Source organism: Talpa europaea (assembly GCF_964194135.1).
Source record: "Talpa europaea genome assembly, chromosome: 3".
NCBI classification, from domain to species: Eukaryota; Metazoa; Chordata; class Mammalia; order Eulipotyphla; family Talpidae; genus Talpa; species Talpa europaea.
Window position 1 is genome coordinate 13,807,661 of NC_140069.1, and position 15,050 is coordinate 13,822,710.

Below are 15,050 nucleotides of genomic sequence, written 5' to 3' on the forward strand. Positions count from 1 at the left end.
CCTGCTGCTCCCCTCAGCAGTGTATTTCAGTCAGTCTGCCTGTTCTGTTCCTCACTCTGTCTCTGGTGAGTCCTCTCACCCCCCACATCTCTGTCCTGTACCACAATTCTTGTATGCATAAATAAATCTTAAAAAAAAAATAGCTACACTTTTTAAGACCATATTGAAATGCTATTTTCTCTTTAAAGCCTCCCTGGATTTTCACTTTCATAATCCTCATCCACTACTCCAGCTAAAAGACCAATATTGCATAAAGAGGAGAGTCTTCAAGTCATCTCAGTTCATACTTGAATTTCCTAGATTTCCATAAGTATAACTCCACAATGTGCAAAACAGTGTTCTAGTTTCTGCTAAACACTTTTAGAGATGAAAATTTCCGTATCTTCAAAAAAGATCCTGTTTATTCCTGCTTTGAACAGATTAAATCTGTCCCCCTAAGTTTTCTGCATTTGTTTTTAGGTATGTTTGTGTTCCTTTTAAATATATTGCCCAGAAATAAGCAATATCCTTTAAAATACACTCCCTGTGAATCACCTTTCTTCATTAACCACAACCTGTGCTAGCAGTTTTGTGCCAAACATGAAGCTGTGTTCTCCTAATTGTATTTATATTCAGTTAAAACCTTTGATATCTTCTTTTCAAATAGGTGTTAAAGCCCATATTCTCTGTCTTGAGTTAATATGGCTGGGTTTTTTTTATATCTATGATCAGACCCCTTAATATAGCATGCATCTGGGTTATGTTTGGTTTTCTAATTAAATTGTTGTGAACCTAATCTCATGTTCCTATATCTATTTTACTCATAAGTTCTTCCTAAGTACATATTTTTTTCCTGTTAATACAACTCATTCTGCTTTGTGCCATAGTTTAGGTACCTGTATTAGGTCACTGTCTCAGGCCGGCTTCCATAGAAGCAGAGCTTCTGTCTGGGGAGTGGGGCAACAACACTATCGTCTCCAGTTTGGTGGCCTCTTTTGAGCCAAGAGCTGTTTTCCAAAGCAGAAAGAAGCCATGAGTTGTCCTCAGCCAACACTCAGAAGCTGGGCTAGCAAAGGGATCTGATGGGACCCCAACAGCATCCATGACCGTCGCCCATGATTTTGCAGCTCTTTAGAATGGAAACTGTATATTATTTCTTTTTGAAGTCACCATAAACCTGTCTGCATTTCTTTTTTTTTTTAATTAATTTTTATTTATTTTTTTACTGGCTTCATGTCTTGCACAGTGAAGGTGCTAGGTTGTGGAAATGATCATCAGAGATCTGGAAGAAATCCCCCCTAGCCTGAACTCATTCCAGTCAACTGCCATTTATAATACAAATATTGGGCCTCCCTGGTGGCACAAGGGGTTAAGACGCAACCTATGAAGCTGTCCGCGGCCTCTGCAGCACGAGTTTGACCCCCAGCAGGGGAGCTACCCACATGGTGCAGCAGACCTCTCCTGACTCATCCACTGCTCCCCTCAGCAGTGTACTTCAGTCAGTCTGCCTGTTCTGCTCCCCACTCTGTCTCTGGTGAATCCTCTCACCCCTTACATCTCTGGCCTGTACCCCAGCTCTTGTATGCATAAATAAATAAATCTTTTTTTTTAAAAAGTTGATGTTTAAAAATATATATATAATACAAATATCCGTAGAAATTTAGTCAAAATCCACCCCATCCCCATACACACAAACAGCACAGAGCCAACTGAAAGGGTGACAGAGAGAAGGGTGGATATGAGTTTTTATTGTATGTTCCAAGACTAGCTGCTCTGCCAACTCAAAAGTTGTTGAAGAACCAAATGCTCAAATTCAGAGTAGGCAAATAATTTCTTAAGATCAAGGTAAATATATCCAAGAGAATTTCAGTCTGCTCTACTTAGCTCTTAAACTACTTTTTTTTAAATTTTGGAAAAGCAATCTATGCATGCAGCTACTCATATGTATATGCATAATATGAAAGGTTAATAAATGAATAGTAAAGGTCTGTTTCTTCATCATGACTCTTATTTACACTCTCCAGAACTAACTATTGTTAACATTTTGTGCTTCTATGCATAAATAGTTGTTGATATATAAGTGTATATATATTTATGATTTTATGTATAAAGATTATAGTATATGTACTTCTCTTTTTTAATTAATAGATTTTATAGCTGTTTCTATGTCACATATCTATATCTGTGTCATTTTAGAATTTTTATGACTTTTCTAAATGACTGTATAGATGTTTTACAATTTATTTAACTTGCCCTCTTTTTAGCAGACTTTAATTTGCTCCTGATTTTAGCTCTATAAATAATGTTTCTGTCATTACAGATTTTGCCATTACAGAATAAATGTTCTTCTTATGTATTTCTTTGCATATATGTTTTTATTATTGTTAAATTGAAAAACCTTTCTTCTCAACAACAACCAAAAAATGCTGTAATATATAATGTGACTTCTAGATTCTATACATCCATATTGAATAATTGTATTTTTCAGCCACAGTTATGCTTTCTCATTTATCTTTACCCACTTGTTTTTCAGCACCTTTCCCAGAAAGCAACATATAATCAGAAAAAAGTTGTCATAGTTGAAAACTGCTGAAAATAATTCTCAAGTTCAGGTCCTTACAATGTCTAGTTCTAAAAGTCACTTTGGTATATAATTTAAATAACAGTATATTTTCAGAGGAAGAGAAATTCAGAACCAACTTTTAAAAAAGCAGACAGACTTTCCAGAAATTCAGCCCAGTTATACTTAAAAGTGTTTACTGTTGTCTTTTCCATGCAGTGAAGTACATGCGAGAAGCCACACCCTATGTGAAGAAAGGCTCCCCAGTATCCGAGATTGGGTGGGAAACGCCTCCTCCTGAGTCCCCTCGGTTAGGGGGCGGCTGCTCAGACCCTCCATCCTCGCAGTCCTTCTCGTTCCATAGAGACCGGAAAAGCATCCCCCTCAAGATGTGCTACGTCACTCGGAGTATGGCCTTGGCTGACCCTGAGAACAGGTAAAGAGAACCAGAGCTCTCCTCAACACCCCAGCAACTCTGTGGCCTCTGAGGAGATTAAAAGGGGGCTGTGCAAGCCAGACAACTCCCGGCTGTCCTCTTCCATCCTTCTTTCTCTCTTTCACGCTCATGAACTAGCTGTATCCTGAGCGCAGGTTCTGGTCATGGCTGATGAATTAGAATCAGCTTTTTGGGCCTGTCATTGTCAGGGTAATGTGACTTGCGGGCAAGTTTCTCAAACCACTGAACCTTTGTTTTGTCACCTGTGAGATGGAAATAATCGAATTTATTGATCCCTCATTGGGTTGTGAGATTTTTTTTTTAAGATTTATTTATTTATTTATACAAGCACTGGGTACAGTCAGAAGCGTGGGAGGGTGAGGGAATTCACCAGAGCCAGAGCAGGGAGCAGAGCAGGCAGAAGGACCGAAATACACTGCTGAGGGGAGCAGTGGGCGGCGGGAGAGGTCTGCGCGCCATGTGGGACCCTCCTCCTGTGGCCAGGGAGCAGCCGGGGATCGAACCGGCACTGCAGAGGCTGCAGGCAGCTTCGCAACCCGGCGCTCAACCGCTGCGCCACCAGGGAGGCCCTGGGTTGTGAGATTTAAGTGAGAAAATCAGTGTGAAATTCTTAGCATAAATATAACATGCAGATTATTAACACAATAGCAGTAAGCAAGCCCACCTCTCTGGCCCTCTGTCGTTCAGCTGCGCACTTAGAGGGCTTGAGGAGGGGTCCTTAGCACTGTTTTCTGCTCGAGCCTCTCGTTATACTCAAGAGGGCAAAAAGGAGTGACTTTGGCCCAAGGCTGCTGTGTACTTTTCCAAAGTCTGCGCATGCGTTCACATGACACAGGCTATACATCACCCAGTACTAAGACAACCAGCCAGGAGGAGCAAATATTTGGGGTCCCTCTTCCCCAGAATATCTTATTAGCCGATCTGAGCTGAAAACAACATACATCTTGAAGGAAAATAAGAGCTATGCAGAGAAGAGAGAAAGTAATTGAGCCAGCAAATGGGGAATCTTAGTGACCTTTGCATCCACATTAAAATGCTAAAAATAGGAGCAACTCTACTGGCGTTTATTCATAACATGTGTGGGACAGCTGCAACCCACCCCAGCAGGAAGGATTTGGCTGGGCTCAGAGTAGCTGATGGGGAAAAGCCAAAGGGAATAGAGGCCAGGAGAAAGTTGTCTCTTTGGCTCCAGCTCAGTACTTTTTTTGTTCTCTTCCCAGTAAGCTCACTCTAAGGAGCTGCTGCAGCCCTTCTGATTCCAGCCAGCTCCTCACCCCTCCTAGGTCAGTTACATCTGCACAGGACATGCACGGAGACCCAGAGAGTATTACAAATGATGTGTCGGGGCAGGCGGATGGGGCAGAAGGCAGAATTCCTTCAGGAGCCCCTCCTCTCTGCTCAGTTTCCTCCACCTCTGTTTCTGCCGATTTTCTGGGCCCACAGGTGATATCCTGGTTACTCTGAGTTTCCACTTCCCTATCCTATCAAATGAGTCTTTTTTCCAAGAATCTGATGTCTAAGGTTTCCAATCTGATGAATTCATAATTTATCAAGTGCCTATCTAGTGTGAGGCATTATGCTAATTGCCTCAGACTGGTGAATGCAAAGTGGCAGCTCACAGGTGTAATCAGCCCATGTATATGTTTCCTAAATGGTCTATCCAGTATTTTAAAGAAATCTGAATTCATTGCCCATTGAATAATTGGGAAATTTTCTATTAAAAAGCCAGATTTCTGCTTTTTTAGAAAAATGGGAAGATGTGATGATTTATTAGCCCCGTGGTGTTGCAGGCAGGACTCCAAGCTGCAGGAACCTAGTAGAGGCTTCTCCTTTGACAAGAAAGGGAACTCTCCTGTCATTTTTATTGCTTTACCTTCAAGGGATCCAGCAAATTACCTGCCTGGTTCGCCACTTTTCCTGCCTAGTCCTTGAACTTGTAATGTTCTTAGTCCTCTTAAAAGCCTTCTGAGTTTCTCACATTTTCCTCATTCTACAGTTTAAAAAACAGGCTCAGTACCTCTAGAAGCTCCAAACACCTTAAACTAACATGTAACTGGACTTCAAACTCATCCCTCTAGAATGGATGGTGGCATCAGTTTGCCAGTATCAGAAACATATAAACATAGAAAACATAAACATCAGAAAACATAGAATCTTTTAGAAGTGATTAATGTATTGGGGAGAGAGTTCAAGTAGATGATTTTTAGGGTTCGTTCCAGCTGTGGGCTTTTAATGCTCTAACTTTTCTTGTACTTATTTATATCTTAAATAATATTTTACAATAAATCATATACAATATTATCAACCAGTGTTGTCTCAATCAAACAATAAAATTATGTAAAGAAAGAATATTTTGGGATGCATCAAACCTTAGCTCAAATATTGGAAACTTCTTTATGTGTTTGCAGCCAGTAGCAGAGAATGTGGTTTTAATCTTTCATATTGATACTCTTCCCAGCCACCATGGATGAGTGAGTGTAGGGCCTCCCAGGTGGGCAGGGGGAAGCAGTCTTGCTAGGGTGTTGGAACTCAGAGGTCAGGACTGAAAGTGAGAATCCTGCTAAGATAGAAGGGCCCAGGAGGACGCTTCAGTCCAGACCAATCCAAACTGTTGCTAATAAGTTTAAGGGCTGAGCTGAGTCTTTACCCTGGCTGAGGGACACAATTAAAAAGAAAAGTCTTTTTGGTCCTCCCCTGGTGGCGCAGCGGTTGAGTGCTGGGCTGCGTGAGGCTGCCCGCAACCTCTGCAGCACCAGTTCGATCCCCGGCCGCTGGCAAGGGTCCCACAAAAAAAAAAAAGAAAGAAAGAAAGAAAGAAAAATCTTTTTGCACAATGTGTGCATTTTCATCTTGGTTATATTCCCCAAACAATTCCCACCCCACCCCCTTATTTTGACCCTAATCCCTGCCCCCCAACCCCCCGTAGTATGTCTCTGGTTTATAGTTGCTTGTTGATTTTGATTTTTACTTTATTATAATTAGTCTTTTTCCTGCTCCCTTAGTTAGGTTTTCTAAATTCCTGCTATGAGTGCATACATTGTGCAAAAATGAAAAATGATGTAAAAAATATATAAAATAAAAAAAGTAGTATATTTCTTTTAGATTGGGGTGAAGGTAAATGAACACATCATATAATGTTATCAACCAAGGTTTACTCAATAAACATTGGAAAAATGTAAAAAAAAGAAAAAGAAAAGAAAAATCTTATGGAATTCTGGTTACATGTTCAGCAAAGTGGAATGTATAGATCAGAAATGTGGGCTCTGCAAAATCCAATGTTGCTGAATACAAGAGAAATGTCTGAGAGTGACTTTTTTTTTTTTTTTGCCTACTGATAGGTAAATAGCATCTCATCATTTTTTTTTTCTCTTTTTACAAAGGTTTTTATTTTTAAAGATATAGGAATGGGCTAAGCATTCCAGGCAAATGCAAATAAGAATAAGCACATGGGTTTTGACCTTCATATATGACATGGTAAAATGCAGACTAAAAAGCACAAAACAAGTCAAAGCAGGTCTAATTTTATGGTAGTGGCCAGAGTTCATGAGGAATACACAACAATTATGCATCCACACCAAAGGACACGACAGGGGCCTGTATAACAGAAACTGCAGAAACACACTAATATTAGGTCATTTAACGTATTTCTTTCAGTCTAAGACAGGGCAAGGGGACAAAATATAGATAAAAATGTAAAAGATCCAAACAACAAAGTCAATAAGGGAAATTGGCTGCATGGCAAACTTGGTACTCTGATAATAAAGAATACACTTTTTTTTTCAAACTCACATAGAACATTCAAAAAATTAATTTTAGATTAGGTCACCAGAAAATGCAATAAGTTCTATGACGCAGAAACAATATAACAACATCCTCTGATAGTAGTGGCATAAAACTAGGAAATCAGGGCCTCCCTTGTGGTGCAAGGGGTTAAGTCTCAGCACTATGTAGCTATGGGCAGCCCCTGCAGTATGAGTTCTTTTTTTTTTTTTTAAAATCAGGAAATTCCTGATTTCTTTATTTTTTTTTAGATTTTTTTTTTTATTTATACAAGAACTGGGGTACAGGCAGAGGCATGGGAGGGTGAGAGAATTCACCAGAGACAAAGCGGGGAGCAGAACAGGCAGATTGGACCGAAGACACTGCTGAGGGGAGCAGTGGGTGAGGCAGGAGAGGTCTGCCGCGCCATGTGGGTTTCTCCCTGGCCGGCCGGGAATCAAACCCGCGCTGCAAAGGCTCAGACAGCTTCACAGCGTAGCGCTCAACTCGCTGTGCCACCGGGAGGCCCTGCAGTATGAGTTCAATCCCCAGCCAGGGAGTAACCCACATGGCGCAGCAGACCTCACCTGCCTCACCCTCTGCTCCCCTCAGCAGTGTATTTCAGTAGATGCCTGTTCTGCTCCCCACTCTGTCTCAGGTGACTCCTCTAACCTCTCAGCACCTCTGACCTATACCCCAGCTCTTGTATGCAGAAATAAATAAATATTTGGGGGAAAAAACTAGGAAATCAGTAATGCGGATAAACCAAAGAAAGTCTTTCTTTGTGGATTTTTGAGAGTTCCCTATTGAATAATTCTTAGGTCAAAGGGGAAACATATGCTGAATTTGAGCATTTATTAAAAAAATAATGCATATATTAAATATGAAAGAGAAAGAAGGGAGAGTGTGGACTCTGGAGTCAGCTAGACCCAGAATGGAATTTTAGTTCCACCACTTTTTGTGAATTTAAGCAAGTATCTTATTAATTCAAATAGCAACCCTAGGGAGTAGGCATTCTAATCTGTATTTTATAGACAATGAAACTTAGTTCAGAAATGAGAGGTGAAGCAAATGGTGGATTCAAACTCAGACTTGGCTGACCCCAAGCCCAATTTCTTAATCACAGTGCCTCATTGCTTCTGACAGGCAACTAGGAGAACAGTTCGCCTTGACAGTAAGCACCAGGACCAAGAGTTAATGATCTCTTGCATGTTAAAACCTGAGAGCTGATGACAAATGCCACAGCATCTTGGGGCTAATCCCCCTCGGTTGGTGACACACAACTACTTAGAGTTTGCCTTAAAAACTCTAATGTTCGATTTCTCAAATAGAAAGTCATAGAACAGCAGGCAGAACTGCTGCTCTTTCTGTGAAAAAGGTCACCCAGCAGGCACTGAATTCACAAGAATATGTCACTGCGACTGGTTGTCAATGATTGCAACATATTTTTTTTATCTGCTTCTTAAATATCTCTTGTTTTTCATTCAGCGCTTCACCTTCCCAGCCACTGCCCTCGTCCAGGCCCACATTCTCAGTCCTTCAGACTATTTAAGTACATTTCCTACTGGGTTCTTCACTTCTAGTTTACTCCTTTCTCTCCCACACCAGCACTCCCTGCCCCAGTAGCCAAAAGAGGATGAAACACTCAAAGTTTACCCATTTGATCAAAATGGCTCCCTGCCACCTTCATGGATTACAAAACTCCTCTACATTGTGTGAAAACCCCATGGCATTTCAGCTCTCCCCTAACTGTCCAGCTTCTCCCCATCCCATTCTGACAACTCCCTCTTTACCCTTTAAGTCTCAGCTCAGGTGTTTCTACAGCGCAGGTGTTTATGTATAGATCCATTCATTTTAGCACCCATCACGACTTGCAATTTTTTTTCTTAAACACCTGCCATGTTCTTAAAACCATAAGAACCCTGAGGTCTGGAGTACCGTGTTGTCATTTTAATACTCCAGCTTTCTAGATCTTTGCTGGGTGCAAAGCAAGCATTCAAAAGTGTATGCTATATTAATAAGTGATGACTTTCTTCTTTACCTGTATATTTTTGTTGTTCTTACCTTTTCTTTTTTTTACTTATTTAAAGATTTATTTATTTTTTATTTATTTATGCAAGAACTGGGGTATTATTTATACAAGAACTGGGGTATAGGCCAGAGGTGCAGGGTCAGGGGTGAGAGAATTCACCAAAGACAGAGTAGGGAGCAGAACAGGCAGAGCTACTGAAATACACTGCTAAGGGGAGCAGCGGGTGAGACAGGAGAGGTCTGCTGCACCATGTGGGTAGCTCCCTGGCTGGGGATCAAACTCATGCTGCAGTAACTGGCGATAGCTTGATAGTACTGAGATTTTAACCCCTGTGCCACTAGGGTAGCCCTGTTCTTACCTTTTCAATTTTTTTTTTAATTGCCCACTACATAACCTTAAGAATAAGAGAATAAATAAAAGCACAGATCTGGAAGTCTCAGGAAACTTACAGAGACTAGTACAGTCCATTAAGCAACATAGTGTGTATTAGTAACAGACTCCACTGTAGATCTTCATGGTTAAATTATGGAGCAAAGCCCACAACCTTTCTTTAAAAACAGTGTATTTAATGGTGCACAAATGAAGAATTCCCAGAAGGTACTGTTGTGGTCTCAAACAGAAGAGCTGTAGTCAGCACAGCTGACTACATTGCTACATTCTATAAAGACACCTGGCTATGTTCCTCAAAGATGTCACTGTAATCCAGCACCAAGATCCAGCCACAGAAGGTCAGACCCCTGATTAAGTAACAGAATATCAATGATATATTTCTAAGAGGTGAACTCACATTAACTAAATAAGCCAGGATTCACTTGTGATGGGCAGTGTAATTGTCAAACAGAAGCACACACTCACATGGGAGTCTCTGTCTGTCCTCCCCTCGTGGATAGGCTGTATTGGAACATAGGTGTAAATATACACAGAATACCAGAACACCAATTCCTCGGGCAGTATCAGCTTTCGAAGCAGTCCAAGCAATGTATTCTCTGCATGTAGGCCAGCCGTGTGAGAAGTTAAATTGTCACAAAGTCATTTGGTGAGTGTGGAGTCAATACAAGAAATATTCATAAACCTTAGAAAACATATTTTAGACAGGGAAGCTGGAAGTTATCCCTTCCCAGATCAGGAGATCTTGCCAAGGTGACCACTATGTTAATTTATGCTTTGCTGAGACTCCCATCTCCTTGGGGCTGTGCATAAATAGGCCAGGGTTACCCCCACGTGGTTTTTCTCTGTCCTTTTATGTCTAATCAACCCTTTCGGTTCACAGTCTTGTTCCTGATGGGAACCACGCAGTGGATTTATTATATGTTTATTAAGTTAAATCTCTCCCTAACCCTAACTCCTGAAGGTGTTCCCATATCACCTTATTTGGAGTTTTAGATGATCGATAATACTTGAATGACACTTTTATAGATAGTCTTTTGTTGACTATAAGCAAAAAAAAAAAAAAAAAATCCTTATTTTCTTTTTTACTAGTTTAACCTTATCTCCTCCTTTTCCCATATACTATGGAGTTTTCAACGGTGTCTTTAGACTTGGATTAGTATTGAAAACTCCCCTCCTAGAATTCTAGAATGAAAACTCATGAATCACTGTCCTCTCTCTTCTTTCCACAGCAAGTCCTTGTTTCTCCTGCTAAAGGCTCACAAAATACATTATTTCCTTGGTTGTGTTTTCTTCATTCTTAACTGCTCATATTGTGAAGTCCTCATAACTGAACCTACTGCCAGCAGACCATGTGAGACTTTACAGTTTTGAAAAGAAAGGGAAAAATCTAAAATCAGTTGTTAATGCTACTGTTGTAAGTGGACACATATCTCATTTCAAAACTGAACGCCAAATTGATGCTAATATCACTGAAAAATGCCAGAGTTGTAATTTAAAAATAAGGGGTTGATCTGTTGCTTATTCCCTCATCTGCCACGTATGCTCCTTCACTTTAGGTAAAGTATCTGATCTCTCTGAACCCCAGGTCACTTATCTATAATGTGAGGCTAACAGTAGTGACCAGTATGACCATTGTGATGATTCGGCTACTTACTGTGGCCATCCTCTGATTCCTGGTAGCATAACTATAGCATAAGTGTAGCATCCAATCAAAACATCCTCATTCCTCATTTCTGGATGCAAGGGGAATTTCTTTTTCCCCAGTAGAGAACTGCCAAGTCATCTCCCCAAATTCTTGAGCACACATTGTTTTGTAAACCATCCATTCATAGGAGTTTTTTTTTTTAAATAAATTTTATTTTTATATTCCCCATACAATTGCAACCCCCTTATTTTGACCCCCAGCCCTCCCCTCCCGCCCCCTACCCCCCATAGAGTGTCTCTGGTTCATAGTTTTTTGTTGATTTTGATTTTCACTTTCTTATAGTTATTCATTTTCCTGGTCCCCTATTTAAGTTTCCTAGATTCCTGCTATGAGTGAGACCATCTGGTATTTTTCTTTTTCTTTCTGGCTTATTTCGCTGAGCATGATCCCTTCCAGCGCCATCCATGTTGCTGCAAACTGCATGTGTTTATCCTTTTTGAATGCTGAGTAATATTCCATGGTGTATATGTAGCACATCTTCTTGAGCTTTTAACTTTTTGAGATTTTTTGGCTCGGTGCAGGAAATTCAGTACCAAATCCCCAATTCAGGGATCACAGGCCTTAACAATCATAGTGCATCAAACTCCAAGTCATTGGCCCACACCACTCCCAACCCCGACCTGCCATTACTGCTCTCTGCCTCCTTTCCCCAGAGATGCCTTATTATCCACTTGAATTCTCAGTCCTCTGCTTTTCAGTCCTCCAACCCCTTTCTCCCTTAGACCTAGGACTTTCCTTTTCTGTCTTGCAAGCTTTGTGCCACATTAAAGCAGAAATGAGGTGGTTTTTTTCCCACTAATTTTTTTTTTTTTACTAGTTACTTGTATCTTATCAAGGAGTTTGTAGTAGACGATTTCTGGATTTGGGTGGACCACCAATTTTTAGGAATTGGAAGCCTCTTCACATGCTTTGGAATCACTTGTAATTGGCTTTGTTCTGTCTCACCCCTTCCTGGAAGGATGTTGGACCTCCTGAATTGATTTTCTGAGCCTGTTTCTTGCTCTATTATGGCCATCCCAGTTTTTACTTCATTTTTTTTGACTTTTCATGAGTACATTTGTCTAACTTTAGCCCGTCTTATTTTAATTCCTTTTGTTCTCTGAATGTTCCTTTTTAGTAGAATTTTGTTCTAGTCCCATCGTTGCCATATTTTTCTCCTAATTCTTGGAGAGTATTAATCAGTTTCATTGTTTGTTTGTACTCTTAGTTTTTCCAGTTGCCTTTTTTTCTGTTTATTTGGCTGTTCCTTGCTGCAGTTTTTCCTTAAATGTCTGATGATCCTTTGCCATCTGCTCATTTTTCACAAAGTCAATTGCGAGAACACAAAGTCAGTTGGAACCTATTTGTGGGAGGTAGTGGGGGTGCTTATCAATTGGTGAGAATTCATGCACTAGTGCTTGGTGAGCCAATTCTGCCAAGAGACCCTTTCCGTGCATGGTGTGGCTCAGAGGGGAAGCATTCCATGGGAAGGTGAGGAAGAAATAGAAGAGCCCCTTTCTGCTGGTGCTCTGAGAGTCCTACTACTCAGCTTGCAGATCTCACTGAGGAGCGTGCCTTTTAGTCCTGTGTCCCCCCTAACCGTCTATCTGGAGATCCCTGTGGAGAATCCTAGGAGAATACTAGGTCCCTGTGGATTGTGAAGAGCCAAGAGGCTCACCCCTTGCTGGAATCCTCTCTGTGACTCATTGGGTTGTAACTTCTTCAACTCCTCCTCCATCCTGCAGCCAGGTATCTGGCTCCATTGCTGTCTGTCCTTCCAACACATATTAAACTCTCGCCTCTTAGTTCCTTGTGGGTTACACCTATTTTACTGGGCTGTTATAAGGGAAAGAAGTGAGCGTGAATTGCCAAGCCACTGTGTTGTTCTTAATTATTATCCTTGTATGCAACAAAATGCACAAAAGGTTCATTTTAATGAGCTTAAAGAACATTTTCACACCCTTGTTATTTTTAAGACACTGTTTCCTCCGTAGGTAACTTGGCTATGCATCATGATTATCATACATTTCTATTCAGTGGGAGATGAATTAGTAAGGTTTTCCTGGCAATGGTAAGCTAGTTAAAAAGGAAACATAACTATTTTTGATTAACTCTGAAAAAGAGTTCAGGGGAGGGCCAGCAAATGCACACCCATGATTTTGCCAATACACAATAAATTGAGTTCATTGTAGCCCTGTCCAGTGCCTTTAAGCACCATTCCAAGAAAATCTCAGTTTCCCCTCTTCAAAGAGGACTTTGAAGGTTGAGCTTGACCATCTGGGTGCTGGGAGATTTTTGCTCATGTTGATTCTCGATGTTTAGGTCTTCATCCTTTGCTCTTGGTACATGAAGTGATTTGCAAAAAGTTGCCCTAGAATTTTCCATCAGAGATAATGAAGTCTCTGACCACACCCCTGATGTCATATTGAGGATATCCTCTCTTCCAGCAGCCCTCTCTACCCTGGGTAGGAAAAAAAGAGAAGGGTTCCCAAAGAGGACCCTGGCTTCTCCACCTTCAATGTATAAGTGGAATTGTATTTTCCTTAGTGGATCATAGACTAGGGGGACAGAAAGCAGCAGATACATTGAGCTGTCCTACTTGGCCCCTCTGACAGGGTCAGAGTTTGTTGACAGATAACCCTTTGTTCCTAAGTAATTCTAGAATAGGAATTTTGATATTGCCAGTCTGTTAACCTCGTTGAGATTTCTTTCCTCAAATGGTTGGCTTTTAAATAGATAGTTTTGATCCCTCATGTTCACTGCTAGATGCTGAGGCTGCAGCAGCTATAGAGTTTGCTCCTTGCCATGGCTTCCCCCCAGGTAGGCAGGATGCACAAGTAAGCTGGTAATTATTGAGCAGTGTTATAGAAGGTGATGAAGGAAGCAAAGGATGTTATGTCCTATCGCAGGGGAAACACCTAATCCGATGTTCTGTCTTGAGAAGGGGGTAGGTGGTGGCAACAGGGAATGATTGTCAGAGAAAGTGGTATCTATGCTGAGACTTGAATATAAAATAGAAATTAGCCAGGTCAAATGTTACAGTAGGAGGACAGAGAGGGTGTTTGTTAATGGAAACGGAGTGTCTAAGCACTGAGGCAAGAACCACTGGGGTTCTGTTAAGGAACCGGAAGTTTAGTCTCTTTGGAGCCATCTGTAATGAGAATGTGTCAAGAGTCTGGAGAGCTTGTGGCCAGCAGAGTAAAGTGATTTTATGGTTTGAACTTTGTCCTGGGAGGGGTGGCGAGCAGTTAAAAGATATAACAAAGATTCCTCTGGCCTCACAGAAAGTGTGGATGGGAGGAGGCAAGACTGGAGGCTGGGGAGGCAGTTCAAGGGTTATTAAAAATTCCAGTGAGTAATAATCCAGGCTCCTAGCAGAAGACAGCAGTACCACTAAAGAGAAATCAGTAGCACTAAAGAGAAATCAGATGAATTTGAGAGATTTTATGAGCTCGGCTCTGCAAGAGTTCATGATAAGCTGTGCTTGGAGAGATGAGGAAAAAGAATGAGTCCAGAACTGATTTTGCTCTGTCTTCTCTGAATATGGAGTCTGGTCACCACACCCCTGATCACTAGCTCCCGGATTATTCCACGGGACCTGGGTGAATTGGATGGATAACTAGGGTGTGTATGTGAAGGGTGGGGTTAGTTGAGTTTAGGCCTTTGGGGATATTGCCTAGATTGAGAGTCATCTAGTAACTGCCTTTTGACAGTTTTTATGCCCCCAACTGGGGTTTCAAGTAGGTTGAGGCCAGCAGCATATCCTGTTTTTCTCTTGCATTTGCCACAGTTCTTAGAACAGTAAGTAGAAATCACTCATTAAATATAAAGGCAGTTGAACAGGTGTGGGGCCAGGATCCAGCCAGCACACAGTGTCACTCTTGAAGGGTTAACTAAAGAGTTTGACGAAGGGGCTGTTTGCAGAAGAGGAACCCAGCGTGGATGAGAAATCTAGAAAGCCCTCAGGGCTTAGCAGTAAGGGAAGCTACTCCACCCCTGGGACTGCTGAGCAAGGGAGCAAGTTGCTGCAGCCTGGGGAGGACAAGGGTCCTGGGACACTAACAGTGGGTAGGGTTGGGGTAGGTGGACACCCCCAGCTTTTCTCTTCTCCAGCCCTAGACTCTCCTGTCAGTGCATCCCATTGGCTGCACCTAAGTGGAAGTCAAATGCTGCAGAGCCTCAGTGATGC

General features: G+C 41.4%; 1 protein-coding gene across 1 annotated transcript in view; it reads left to right on the top strand.

Moving 5' to 3' along the window:
- Positions 1-15,050, top strand: part of SNTB1 (syntrophin beta 1) — a gene marked incomplete at both ends in the record, with an annotated part of 202,597 nt that overhangs the window by 97,060 nt on the left and 90,487 nt on the right. The window contains one exon of the mRNA XM_084230764.1: positions 2,759-2,975. Coding sequence (XP_084086890.1) covers positions 2,759-2,975 — 217 coding nt within the window. The remainder of the gene's footprint in view (positions 1-2,758; positions 2,976-15,050) is intronic.